Source organism: Pleurodeles waltl, chromosome 10 (genome assembly GCF_031143425.1).
Source record: "Pleurodeles waltl isolate 20211129_DDA chromosome 10, aPleWal1.hap1.20221129, whole genome shotgun sequence".
Taxonomy (NCBI): Eukaryota; Metazoa; Chordata; class Amphibia; order Caudata; family Salamandridae; genus Pleurodeles; species Pleurodeles waltl.
In genome coordinates, this window is record NC_090449.1 from 715991093 (window position 1) to 716005910 (window position 14818).

Genomic DNA, 14818 nt, shown 5'->3' on the forward strand with positions numbered 1-14818 from the left:
CATAAGTTAGCTTTATGTACTTTAGGCTTTATGGAATGCAGACGAAGCAACATGCTGTGTCCTCCTGAATTATGCTGATTAATTTCAGAAAAGTGTAGCGCTTAATAATAGAGTGCGGGGCAAATTGGGTCTGTTTGCTTTGTTTTGGCACAAAACATTCATATTTTGCAGTGCCATTTCTGTGGCCTCTTTGTGCATTTGTCTGGTAGTTGTGGGTTTTCTTGCAGTTGGAGCTGTGAAGGGATTTTGATTCTTCTCCTCTTCCCCACCACCAGTGTACGTGCGGGCAATGGTGCCAATGCAGATAATTTGATTAGTATTTGTGCATTTCCCTATGTTGTTAGTAGTGTGGGTTTGTAACTATAAACAGAGAAACCCAAAGGCAGTGTTTAAATGTTATTTTATGTTAATAAAAAATTATAAAGTGCATGTACATCAAAAAATTTCCTGGTGCTAAAATAAAACACTAGTTGGAAGGATATTTTTTTTCAACTCAGGTTTACGCACAAAGGCTTCTTTAAACAACCAGGCCTTAAAGTGTTTCATGAAGGAAAAGATATCCACAGCCTGGCAGATTGTCGATTGCAGGGAGTTCCAAATGGAGGGGAATAAAAGTCCTGCCTCCCGATCTGCTTTTCCAAAATTTGGGAATACCCAATAAATTAGAATAGACAGATTTTAAATTACGGGAAGGGACATACCTTATAATCTTGTCTGCCTCCAATTTTAGTGCTAAGTTATTTACACTCTAAAGCACCTTGCAACAATGTTGACAAAGTATCCTTTGTTTCACAGGGAGTCTGTGTAGCTTTTTCAGCAATGGTGTAGCATGGGTATGTCTTGGAACATGAAAGATTAGCCTGGTCGCCTCATTTTGTAGCACCTGAACTTTGAATAAAAGACTGATGAGCAGGCTGGCTTGAATCACATTGACATAGTCTAACCTGGGTAGCCATTACTTTAACCGATTCCATGGACACTAGGGGGGCTATTTTCCTAATTGTTTTTAAAAGGAAAGTGCATTTAGACACTAAGGGGGTCATTATGAGTTCCGGCCCGGCAAAATCATTGCCGCCACTTCACCGCCAGTGTGGTGAAGCCCCAGCTGGCCTTATTATGTTCCCGCTGGGACGGTGGACGGAAACATTGTTTCCGCCGCCGGCCCAGTGGGAAACAAGGCCTTTACATTGGCCAATGTGGCGATGAGGTGGGTGCAGGAGCACCCGTCTCTCATTTCACTGCCTGTAATTTGGGCCGTGAAATGCACGATGGGGCTGTGCAGGAGGGCCTCTGCACTGCCCATGCCAAGTGCATGGGAGGTGCAGGGCCCCCCAGGGGGGCCTGAGTCACCCATTCTGCCAGCCCTAACTTGGCAGTGTAAACAGCCCAGAAAAGGCTGGAGGAATAAGACTCATAATCTGCAGGGCAGTGCTGTTTGCAGCGGTGCCCCGTCGGATTTGAAATGTCGAGACCGCCAGGCTGCCTGGTGGCAGCAGCCTGGCAGTAGTGGCCTTTCCACCGTGGTGTCTCCACTACGGTCATAATATGGCGGGCAGACCGCCACTACTGCGGCGGTCCACTCGCTACCTTGAGTCTGGCAGTCCATGGACCACCAGACTCATAATGAGGTCCTAAGGATCCCTCTTGAATCTTTATCGACAAAGTACAATCAATCATCACCCCCCCGATTCTAACTGCCGGTGAGGGAACAGGCAACAGGCCTACGTTCAAAGGCCAATAATGCTGATTCCAAATCTTATTCTTGTTTCTTAGCAAGACAACTTTAGTTTTATCGGCATTTAGTTTAAGTTGGTTCATCTCCATCCAATCAGAGATATATCTCATGGTGTCTTGAAAGTATGTAAGCACTAAAGGCGTGTCATCCAGATGCAATACTAGCTTAGGATCATCTGCATAATTGTACACATTGCAACCTATATCAGTTCAGCAATACGAGGCATTATAAGAGGTTTAATAGTTGAGGAGATGATGAGGATTCCTGAGGGACCGCACAAACTAGGCTTTTGCCTTAGAGGTATAGGGCCCTAACCTCACAGATTGGGTCTGGTCCTCAAGAAAGGATTCAGTCCTTTGAAGTGCACTGTCCTGGACCCCCGCATTCTTCACACGTTCAATCAATATTTTGTGATCTTCTGCATCAAAGGCCACTGCCAACAATTAGATTCTTGCTATCCTCACCCACACCTTTGAGATCTCTGTGTTCTGAAGGAAAAGGCTGTAACTGTGTTTGCAGGGTTATGGGCTATGTTTGCAGATCAAGAACTTCACCCTGTTACAAGGTAAGCTCCTGTGTCACCCTCCCTCGAGGTGCATGGCTCCATGCTCGAATTCCGTATATTCCTGTCCAGTCTCCTTATGTTTACAAATCCTGAGTCTCTTGTGTTCCAGTCTCTTTCCCTTTGAATGTGTGTCTGTGTTTTAATGTATTTGAACATTTATATAGTGCGTCAATATATATATATATATATATATATATATATATAATGTATGGACTATATTCCATTTTAAGTCTTTAGTAGACACATAAACCGATTTCACTTTAGTCCATTTAATCATATACTTTGTATTGAGGGTTTGTATAGTGTGACCATTGTCAGACAGTTTGCCTTTGAATCGTAGAAGGGAATAGGCCAATCTGGGCTTTTCTGCAGCTTAATTTGTTTTTCAAAACTTTGGCGGTAGTGTGTTAAAATCTGATAGATTAGATGAAAAACACTATTCTAATGCATAAGGTATTGTTTTTATTGAATACCCTTTGATTCATATGAGATTGAGTGTTGTATTGTAACATTTAAATACCCCATACTACCGCTGTGTGGGGTGCTAAATCACTTTGGTACATGGTCAGCAAGCTATAGTGTTATCTTTGTTTTGAACTTAAGTGGGAAGTATTTCAATGGTGTGTGTGATGACCACTGAGGTGCAGTTATCATGTTACGTGACATAGCGCTTAGCGGTGTGATGAATGAAGACATTTGAGAGATAAGCTCGCAGTTTATGCTTTTCAGTAAACTATCAGCGTTGAACAGCTCTATGGGTCCCTTTGTGGTATTCATTATGATCATAGTCCACTAACAAGGGGGGACTGGCCTAGAGGACATTTAGGCAGTGGCAGAACTGAGTTGGTGTTTTTTTTTTTTTAACAGTTTGTGTGCCTGTTTTGTAGTCCGAGTGGGCTGTGTTGACTGTAGATTTCCTTGACATAACCACAAGCATTGTCTGCAGCAAACACAAATGCATAAAATCTCCCATAAATTAAAAAATACTCAGAGAGTGTTTCTTTACAATTTTAAAACAGGCCTGAACTGCAAATGTGGCCCACCTTTTTAGCTGTCTGGTTCACTAACAAGGGAGATTTTTATTTTGGTGCCTGGGTTTGTTTTGTGTCCCAGCCTGCTCTGTCCACTAAAGTGATAACTGCACAGGGTTCTACTTTCTGAGATTTTGTGTTTCAGATTGGGGCTCCAGAGGAGGCATAAGTTGGAGGGAAAGATGTTGGGGAGGTCTGCTGGGACACACTTTTTCAGTCATCCCATATATGATTGTCATTATGAGATTTCAAGAAGTGGTCACAGTTGTAGCTGGTTGGGAACTGCATTAGCGGACTAAATTAAAGTCCTTCATTGACCAACAAAGAGTGGTTAAATGTGTACCATTCTGTGCATCACTAAATTTCTATAGAATCAATTTTTAGCCTAATTCATTTTAAGTTTATGAACTTCACCCACACTATCCTTTCAGTTTATGCCCTGTTGAATTTGTAAACCTCTTTAATGTGGTTTAGTGTTATGTAACACTTTCTGCATTTGTTTTATGGTTTGTCACCCCGATATTGACCAGCTTCCTTGTTCCTCAGGGACAAGGTTGGCAAGGTTGATGTAAGTGTACCACCTCCTTGTACTGTCCTTGCTTCATGCTGCGTAATCACTACAAATGTGCATAGCATAACCTAATCCTTTTTGCAAGGGCATAATGCACACCTTTGCAGCTACTATGGGGTTGGTGGAGATCCATCCTGTTAAGGAATCTAAATGTCCCTCTCCACAGCAACAGGCAGCAAGTAAGAACTACTCATTACATGTAGAAGCTGAGGATTTTGGTGGTGGCACACGATTGAGCAGTGATGCTCAATAAGGAATATGATAAGTGTTCTTCCTTTCAATAACATAGCTGCATGTTTGTTAGCAGCTGGATCACAATCGAAAGCAAAAGCATTTTCCCTAAAATGGTTTTAAAAAAAAAAAAGGTGGACAAGTTGTGTTATTTGACTTTTGTAGCTAATGGGAATGGCTAATATCCTCTGGTTTAATTCAGGATAGAGAGAGCTCACTTTCCACCCAAGTGATAAGTTTCCTCTCTAGGTCATGGCATTCTATCACTTATGTCCATTTATAGTAAATACAAACATGTATTTTGCGCTCCTACTTTGGTATTATTGGAGGCTCAGATTGTGTGATTCCGCCTACTTTAAGCTTTTGGTTTATCTTGTCTCTTACAGCTGTTAGTCTTAAATGAGCAGCGAATCCACCATGTACTAACGCTTCCGGCTTGTAACTAGTTATTGGCAAATGTTTGTTTATTTGTATAGCGTACATTGGATAGTCTAGTTGATTGTAGACACTTGAGTGAGTCACCTTCTAGGGCACTAGAATGTTGTGGTTACAGTGTCTGGCTCATACTGTGGACAGGCAAGCGGGTACCACAGTTACATAAGTAACATGGTGAGTGCGATTTAGCAATAGAGTTCATACAAGCCCCAAGGAGGCTGGATGCAGTAAAAGAGAACAGAAAATAAATAACATACAGTAGTGGCCATCATAGGATTATAGCATCTGCAGTTGATGCCGTAAGGCTTGGTTGATTGTTACTTCTTTTCCAGTGCTAGTCCCTAACCCTTGGATGAATGACCCTTCCCTCTTTACAGATAGGAGAGAAATCTCTGTGCCCCCACAGTAAATGTGAGCTCCATTTTGAACTTCGTTTGGTTCTCACCTTTTTGCATACATACATTATTCAGTTGTCTCTGGCAGTGCTGCCCCTTTGCTGTTGTCACTGCCTCTCACTGGTGTATCTACTTTGTTAGTCCTGCTTCTCCCATGGTATGTGTGCCCCTGTATTTACAGTTGGTGTGGATTGCACCAGTTAACACCTAAATAATTATGGGTTATCAACTCTGCCACTGCTTCCCATGCCATGAATTGTGTTCTGTTGTAACAGTATTTGTATTTTCTATGTTATTATACCCAGTAACAATGTGAGATTTATTTACTTATGTTTTTGTTGGTGTTTTTATATGTGCCACATGCACTCTACCAGTAGGTGAAAGAAAGATGAAGGGGATGGGCCTGGTCTCACAATTGTAAGTGCTGATACATATACATCATCAATATTACAAGACAGGTGTGCTTTTGCTTTTGTGTTTTTTATATCATAAGTCTAGAATGTATGGTAGTAACGTGTTTTTCAATTTCTTCCAGAATCTGTATTGTGATGTTTCTGTCTAATACAATCCTCTAGTTGCATCACTAATAATATAGCAGTCTTTGAATTGGAAGGGGCTGAAGCACAGATTCCAGTCAAGATAGGTTTGCTGATGGAACCCATGCATAAATACATAGTGTATTTGCGATGGCATCAATAAATGCAACAGGAACTGGAATAATAATTGAATTTGCTGAAATGTATTTTCACTGTCTACTGTCAAGGTAAACAAATTAAAGTTTAGTCTTTGCTTCTCGGAGCTGGACCAGACAACAATTGCAATATGGTCACTGGGCATCGTGCACTGCTATCTCTCCATTTCATGATCTTGATGCCATTCCTCCTTGAGTGCCCACAATGTAACTGTTTGATTGACATTGGTATTGTTTACTTCTCACCTACCAGACAGCACAAGACAACTGTCTGGTAGAGAAATACTGATTAAGAGCAACAGGCTTACAGCCTGCCCATTTCATACAATTGGTTGGCATTATTGTCACTCTGATTTGCTTGCTTCTTATTCTCTTGCTTGCTTTCCTCCTCTTGTTTGTCCCTTTCCTGAAACCATCCTTTTGATTTGATGGGTTTTATCCTTCCACTGCTCACTTTTAGGGAGCATTTTTTTTTGTTTGTTTAAGCGGGTGCATGTGTTTTCCGGCTCTCTCCCTTGTGTGCTTCTCCCCCACTTAAATACTTTTCCTTCCACTCCTTAGTGTTCTCTCCCTCATGGGCTGCTCAGTCTCTCTCGTTTGCTACTACCCCGCTGAACTCCCCTGAGATATGTGCTATTATCTCCATTGTATGCTTTTGCCTCTACATCATGCTGCGCTCTCCCTCATGTGCTGCTTTTCCCATCCTCCTCCTACTCACTCACCCATCCACTCTTTTGTTGCACCTCCCATTCACACCAGCAGTCCTTTATGTTTATTTTGTGCTTTGGCTCAAAAAGGATAATGGTGCCCACATTGTTCTGTAAGTGAGCACATGCATGTTGATGATATATTAGTGTTTGGGAAGAACAAGGAAGTAAATGATGAGAGATTGCAGAATGTGTTAGGAGTGTTGGAGAACAAGGGTCTGACAGTAGAATTGAACAAGTGTGAATTTGCAGAAAGGAGTGTGAATTATTTAGGACATGAGATCAGTGATGAAGGGGTAAAACCTAAATCATCACTGATTGATGCTATTGTTAAGATGCCAGCCCCAACAAGCAAAGATGATGTCAGGTCATTTCTGGGGATGCCAGAATATTGAGCAAAGTTTATGTTGAATTTTTCGAAAAAGTTTACAACATTCGACTTTTGCTCAAGAAGAATGTGAAATTTGTGTGGGATTCACAATGTGAGGAGGAGTTCATTAGGATTAAAAATGAACTAAGTAAGGTAACTAACTTAGGTAGTTTTGATCCTGAATTAGACAGTTTTGTGACAGCCGATGCTAGTAATAAGGGTCTAGGTGCTGTTTTGTCACAAAAAGAGAAGAAAGGTAAAGAAACTATCATTTTGTTTGCTTCCAGATCCTCATCACCATCTGAGGAGAAATATCCCATTATAGAAAAGGAGGCATTAGCTTGTGCATGGGCCTTGGAGCTTTTTCGTGCATTTATGTGGGGGAAGACTGTCTCTATCCAATGTGATCATAAACCTCTAATCAGGTTACTAACCTGTGAAGAAAGTGTGTCCGCTTCTGCAAGAATTGCAAGTTTGTTTATGAGAATGAAAGATTGTATGCACCGCTTGGTGTATGTACCTGGTAAAAATTATTTTGTCGCTGACTATTTATCTAGGATGCCTAGGCCTTTAGAAAAGTGCGAGGATGATTTTAGTGTTGCTTTGATACATGATTCTGGTACACCTGTTTTAAAGAAGGAGTATTGGGAAAAAGAGATGAAAGAAGATAGAGTATTGTAGTTAGTTCTGGAGTACGTACTAGAAGGTTGGCCTAAGAAAAAACAAGTTGTGTAGACACCTTTTGGAAGTTAGATCAGAACTTTCAGTGGATAGGAATATTGTTGTTAGAGGAAATAAGATTATTCCTCCTTGTGGATTGCATGAAGCAATTTTGGAACTCTGCCACAAAGGACATTTGGGTATTGTCAGGACCAAATCTATTGTCAATGATTTATTCTGGTGGCTTGGGATTGATAAACAGCAGAGAGATTTGTTAGTCTTGTGAAATGTATTCTACAGCTGATAAGAGTTTGCATACCTTAAGACCGGCTATAGATCAAACACTCTTGCCTAAGCAGCCGTAGGAATGTGTAGCAGTGGATTTGTTGGGTCCTGTGGGAGAGTCGCAAGAGTATGTGATTGTATTAATGGGTTTGTATTCTAAGTGGCCGGTGGTTGATATAGTGGAGAAGGCAGACACCACTACAATTTTGGAATTTCTGGACAGGACGTTCTGGTCAGAAGGAATTCCTGCATTTCTTTTGAGTGACAATGGTGTTCAGTTTGTTTCTAATGCAGCTAAGACATATTTTGAGAGGGTGGGTGTGAAACATAAAACCACATCCCTGTATAATCCCAGTGGGAATGACACAGTAGAACGATTTACATTATCATCAAGGGGGATATTCAGAGTGCTATGAGGGAACGGAGTGACTGGCACAATGCCGTGGAAGGCGTTCTGGGCATAAAGGATTACAGAGAAAGATACCACAGGGGTGAGCCCTTTTGTGATTTTGTGATAATAGGAGGACAGAAACCAAGAAGTAAATTTAATCCTGCATGGCTGGTGAATGCTGAAATTTAACATTGGTCTCCTGACTTGGTAAGGAATAGTTTGGAAAAAACACAAGAAAAACGAAATCTTATTATGATAAAACACATGGTGTTAAAGCTTTCAATATTGAAGTGGGTGATTGGGTTTGGGTACAAAAACCTTACAAAGTCAGGAAAGGGGAGGGAGAGTTGGTATTTTGAACCTGTCCCAGTCTAGTAGCATTTCACACAATGCTATTAGACTGGAAATGGGAAAGTGTGGAATTTTAAACGTGTTGCTGTATACTCTAATGGACAGGAGAAAGAAGGCAATGAGGCGGAAATGGGAAATGTGGAGGAAGAGAGGAAGACCTCTGACTGGTTAGAAGATGAAGTTGAACCAGTGACTAGACATTATATGTCTACAGGAAGTAGTACAACTGGCACCGATCATGAGTGTAGTGTTAGTGATTGTGATGGTAGTTCAATGGAAAAAGCACAAGAACATGGTAGTTCAATGGAAAAAGCACATGAACCTATTAATGCGGAAATGGAATTGTGTGGTAGGTGGAGGAAAGTGACACATCCTAATTGGTTGAAGGATTTTGTTTTGGGGTACACTGCAGAAATTCAGGGTCCACTATAGTAGTGATAGTTACATATGCAATTGCATGATTATTCTATAAGTAGCTGTTTTTAGTCTGATATTATACATACAATGTCATTGTTGTCATAGTTTAGTAATGGGAAGGGTGTGTTGGTGTTCCTCTAAGAGTTGTCTCAAACATTTATGTTTTATTTATTTTTTAGTTTTCTCTTATACTTACATAGGTGTTTATTGAACTTAGAATTATTTAAATAAAAAGGGAAGGATGTGTTGTGTGTTATATGTATTGTGACATGTACAGGTTCCATGTTCCTCTATGACATATATTGAGACTGGACTGGGAGACAGTTGAGACTCAGTTCCTGGGGGGCGTGGTGGACCTGTTTCCTGTATCACCCTACTTTCAAATAAATAAGATTTCTACACTACTGTGTTGAGCATTTGTTCAAGGAGTAACAAGGAAATATTCACCTATTATGACAACAAGACTTCTGTCTATTTCCTTTTAATGCACTGGGCTAGCAAAGAAACATTTCTAACATCAAGAGCAGTTCTCTTCGGTGACTGAGGGGAATTTTGGTATTTTGTGTATCTTAATTATTATTAATCTTTGAATCATGAGTTTAACTTTGCCTGACAAGCTCTCCAGACATTACATAGAGAGCCTACTTTCAGAAGCACGTGTTTCATAGGAACATAGAGTAGGTATTGGTGAAGTAGACAAAGATGAGGTCTGATTTTAAGATGACTCGAATCAGTAGTGGTAGCGCAGAGAAAATAAATCTGGAGATAGCCTTGTGTAAAGTTTTCAGGAACATGGGCTGAGTCAGGGGGGCAGTCCATTTTCATGGCTATCCATTTTGTGTTTTTGATTTCATCAGTAGCATTAAATTGCACGTGATGAAGATGCCTGTAAACGATACATCAGGGATGAGAACTTATGAAGGGCTGTTTCTTGATGTATTGTAAAATGTACTTTCCGTGTTCGTTGGTGTAAATAATCTTTTCCATTTGATAACAATAGCGACCGGTAGCCCAGTATCTGCTGTTTTGCACAGTGGGCAAGCTAATAGATTGCTGATCTTTCATAAGAAGGTATTATCTTTTTTTTCTGGTGAAATGCTTTACTTCTGAGGTGCACAGAAGATAGTTTTACAAGTTGTGCTGTCTTCCATGCTCCCACACCAGGGATTTTGTTCATCATAATTAACACAGACTCTGTTGCCATTTTGTAGTATGAGTTTTGTGTCATCAGCAGGCCGCTTACATTTTAGTATGTGACAGGAATTGGCATTTAAAACGTATCATACATTAATAAGGTTTGAAGATGTTTCCCCATTGATTGGGTATGTAGTGGTGCACACAGCAAACCGACCACATCCACTGTCCCTGAGGCTAGGTGGGCATTTTACTGCTCCAACTTGGGTTTATACGGATGATGGCAATAAATATATTTTCAAAGCTTTCAGATGTAATTATTTCCTTTGGCACTTCTATTGCTCATTTGCCAAAACTACAGACCAACACTGCCTGTATCTGTTTTATATGAATATCAAATTGTAAGACAACGCATGGGCTCAAATTGGATTCTATACAGTGGTCGTGAGTCATAGTACCTGCGTAAAGCTCTTTCTAAGCGTCTGAAATATGTCATGTTTGTAGGAAAGCTTCCAACTTAAAAAAAGATATGTAATAGGATATTAAATCATTAAAAGCACTCGAGCATTCTGGATATAATGGAAAAAGATTTTGGTCAACAAAAAATAAATCTCTTCCAAACCTGCAGGAGGGACAATAACCTGGCCCTTGGGAGTCTAGTTGGCTTCATGCAAAACTATTGAAACATGGGCCAAAACTCTGAACGCTGCCACTGGCATACAAATATGCATCAGGAAGAAAAGCAGACCTTTTCTGTTTTATGTATCTCTGGCAAGCTCCGGTTCGTTAAGGATGAGCAAAGTTTGAACAAGTCATGCAACTAAAGCGTTAAGAAGGTTTTCTTGTTATGCCTCAGGAGCTACTTGGAGGCATATAGATTATTGGCTGGTATTTTTGTGCAGAGAATTGTTCTTTTGCAGCCCTGGAGTGTTGTCTAACCCGAATGTGCGGGAGTCGGTGTGCCCAATCAACAGCTGCTGGATCATCCGCCCTGGAACGCACCGTTACAGCAACCATCTTGTTTTTCTATGCGGTAAATGGGTTTTACAGGGGATTGAACTTATGGTGTATTTGTTGAGTCTGACATTTTTTTTTAAAGCACCAGTGCGCTTCTATGTTTATATTTTGATAAAGTGTGATCAAGACCCAAATGAGTTTTAGAGCACAGAACCGATATTTCAGCGTACAAGCAGTTTGTGTAAGAACAGTTTCACTGCATGCAAGAAGCTGCAAAGGAACAGTTTCTAAAGGTTTACAAAAGAATATATTCTTATTGCCTGATAGAAGTTACAGATTCTAAATATTTTTCACAAAGCAAACAGGACTCATGTTTTAATGTAACACTGCACGTTCTCTTTTTTCATTACTTGCTTGAGGTTAACTTTCCTTATCAGAAATGGCTGCCAGACTCTTGCAGTGATTCATGTGGAGTTGAGGTGGATAGAAACCTATCTAATTCCCCGGTCAGCCACACTTTCTTTATCATATCAATTTACAATATGGCTGCCACCATGAGTGATTTATAATGGAGGCTCCCTTCTCAATTGTTCATCCACTAGAAACCTGATGATGATGGCATTCCTCAGCACAATCTCCTAAAATCTGCCCCATGCCATATCATGGCTCACTACATATGGATTCGGCACTACTTTTCTAGTCGCGGCTCACTGCGCGGTGAAGGGTCAGGGTGGCGCGCGGCGGGGGTGGAGCAAATAAATTAAAAAATAAAAACTTTTCTGCCTTGCTTCCTCGCCACTCCGCTGCTCCTTCTTCCTGATAGGAGGCACAGGCCATTATTGACGCTGCTCAAAGCATTACGATTGGCTGGAGCGCCCAGCCAGGGGGCTCCCAGGCAGACTGGAAGCCTGTGCCTGCTCTCTCCAGCTCGGCAACACAGTGCCGGGCTGGAGAGAGCACAGTGCGCATGTGTGTTTGGCCGGCCTATGACAGCCGACGATTCATACATGCGCACTGAGGGAAGTACACAATGTACTCCTCCTTGTCCTCCTCATCCCCAATTCCCCACCCCTTTAACAACAAAACGATAATAAACATGGTTTATTATTGTTTAGTTGTTAAAGGTTTTCAGCGGCTGCTGCTGGCAGAGGGGCGACGCTCCTCCCCCATAGTGGAGGAGCCGCTGCTGTGTATTCCCCAAGCCACCCAGCCTGGCCATTCTGCAGTGCCTGACTTGTGTGTGTTTAGAGACTAATGAGAGCTAAATGTGAGTTTGACATGCATGTCTATGACAGCAGCTGATGATAGGAAAGTTGGCGTTGTGGCAAATAGCCAACTCTGATGAAGTCTAATTTTAACCACAGTCCTTGTCTAATGGATTAGGGACACATCTGAGTCTACAATCTAGTCCAAGATTTGTTGATGTAGCCTTCAGAATAGGAGTATTAAATGCCCTTTGAATGCAAAAGCTCTTAGCCTCAAAAAGAGGAGCTTGGTTTTGTCTCTGAATGTTAACTGAAGGTCAGTGCTTCCAGATTATGTTGACAATAACTTCAGATTTAGAACGTGGCTCACTTCATGTCAACGTGGAGTTGCCTTCAATTCAGACTAGCACAAGCCCATTTGATCTCCTTACGGTAATGGAGATTCATTGCACAGATCGTAACAAGTGTAGCAGGCTATAATTGACATTGCAGCCTATAAATAATAATATTAATAATAATGATGCGCTTGTAGGTGTTTTGGGAACTACCGCAAAGTATAATCTTCCCAACCAATTAGAGAAAACACAGGATAAGCCCCTTCTGTTGAAACAGCTGTCTTTTCTGTTTCCTTCATTATTACATGGTCATCAATATCCTGAATATCTCTAGATAAAGTATTCCAGAATCCAGCCGTTACATGAGTAAGGTATCTTCCAACCCACTGAAATCTCCTAACCTTCTGCATTGTTACATTTTTCCTGGAAGCCGATCTTAATAACCTTTTAGATAAATATCATTGGATATTGGTAAGGAATGCGCCCTAAAAAAAAATCTTTTGAAATATGGTCTTGAAAACCAGTGGTTGGAGTGATTTGAATAGAAGTTTAAAAAAAGAAAAAAAAAAGCCTTGCAGACATTATTCTCCTACTTCTCTATGAGGCACTGCTGTTGATATCACACATCATCAGTGGCAACACTGTATTGATGCGATAACACCACATGATCTCCATTGTTCAAATGTACACCTACCCAGGATGGAAAGTCATTTTGAAATGTGGACTTTTCCCTCATCTTAACTTGTGTGTATTTTCTATGCCATACTCTTTTATTGAGCAGTCCCTGTTTTGATCTTGGCCTACCTCCTCAGCTATGAACCTCAATACCATGTCTATTCCAATGACAATTATATTTCTAAGTAAAATGGCTTGGACTTAACCAGGAGCGTGACAGTTGTGAGTGCCATGACCACGCTGCATCCTGAAGAGCATTTTATTTAAAAAAAACGTTGACTGCTGATATAGTGCGGATTTTTCCATTGTGATTTTGAATCACTGTTCCTCAGGTGGCCCTGATATATGTATGATTTATTTTTTCTGTGTACACATTCACGATAGCCAAAACTCATGTAATAAAAGGTTTTCTGTAGCTTCCTGTTTTGTATACTATTTCTCACCCCATGTCTCTCGAATAATTTGGTGTGCATGCTTACAGGAAGGACTTACCATCACCAGTTGAAGGCGCACTAGGCTTCTTGTGCAGCCCTCTTTTATCAGAGGAGTACATTTTCTGCCCTGTAGTTTGATGTCCGATTCTTAACAAGGTGCCAACAATATTTGTGAGAGTTCTGCCTAATGGAAATTGTTGGATAAGTAACTGACTCTGTGATAGACCATAGTGGTAGCCATCCGTGCATCGACAGATAAATTGCTCAAAAGAGTGGTGGATGTAAAGTTCGAAAGGAGTAAAAAGGACTTAAGAAAATGTGTCCTTGTGGAATTGTGGTTTGATCTTTTCTTGTACCCTGATCTGCGCAAGCGTAAATGCTAATTTTAGAATGGTCTTGTTTTTCAACAGGTTTGGAAAGAATCGAAAGGATGACAAGTTTGAAAAAACAGAACACAGGGGCTCACTGAAAATGAAAGATCACGACGCCCTCCCTTCAGAGGATGAAAGGATGCGAATGAGGCAGGAGCAGGACAGGTAGGCATGACCGTCTGTTTTTGTGAACCACGCTGTGCTGCCTCCTCCGAGTTGGAAAATGAAAGCCTCTATAGCCTGTTGATCCAGACCAATAGGGTCCGCGATGAATTGACCCTAGGAGAGTTAACCAGCAGGTCATACTTTACTTCACTAGCAATTTACAATATTTCGTCATTTTGAGAGACGGTCTGTACAGCCATTTCCATGTTCCTCCCTCATTCACCTTACCATAGACCGACTGAGAGTCTTTATGAGGGGTTCTTTTGGGAGCTACCCCTTATGTGAAATGTCAACATCTCAAACCAAGCGTCTCTCAGAGATTACAGGCAGCGCTATATCTGAATCATACACATAATAACGGAATTATTAGCCACACCAACACAACATAAACTTTGCCAACATATGCATCCCTTGGACAGGCACATAGGCGTCCTAGCTCACACCGTAGCCTTGTAAGAACATAGGTGGGAGAGAGAACCAATCAAAACAAGCATTTGCAATGCAATGGGTCTCGTGTTTGCTCGAGTTAGAGCTATTAGCGTTGTAAATTCCTATCCGGACTTTTCTTGCCACACAAACTGAAAATAAAAAATAAAACAGTTGGCATAAGCGAGCCGATTCAAAGTGCCACCGCCGCCATGAGCGGGACAGACACAAAAGAAAAAAGAAGTTCGCTCGCAGTCAAAGTTATCAGCAAAAGTGCTATT

The 14818-nt window shown here is 41.1% G+C and overlaps 1 protein-coding gene across 10 annotated transcripts in view; it reads left to right on the forward strand.

Moving 5' to 3' along the window:
- PARD3 (par-3 family cell polarity regulator) overlaps positions 1–14818 on the forward strand; it is a 1239520-nt gene that overhangs the window by 932823 nt on the left and 291879 nt on the right. For all 10 annotated transcript variants that reach the window (XM_069211229.1, XM_069211227.1, XM_069211231.1 and 7 more), the window contains one exon: positions 13986–14111. In XM_069211229.1, the coding sequence (XP_069067330.1) occupies positions 13986–14111 (126 nt within the window). The remainder of the gene's footprint in view (positions 1–13985; positions 14112–14818) is intronic.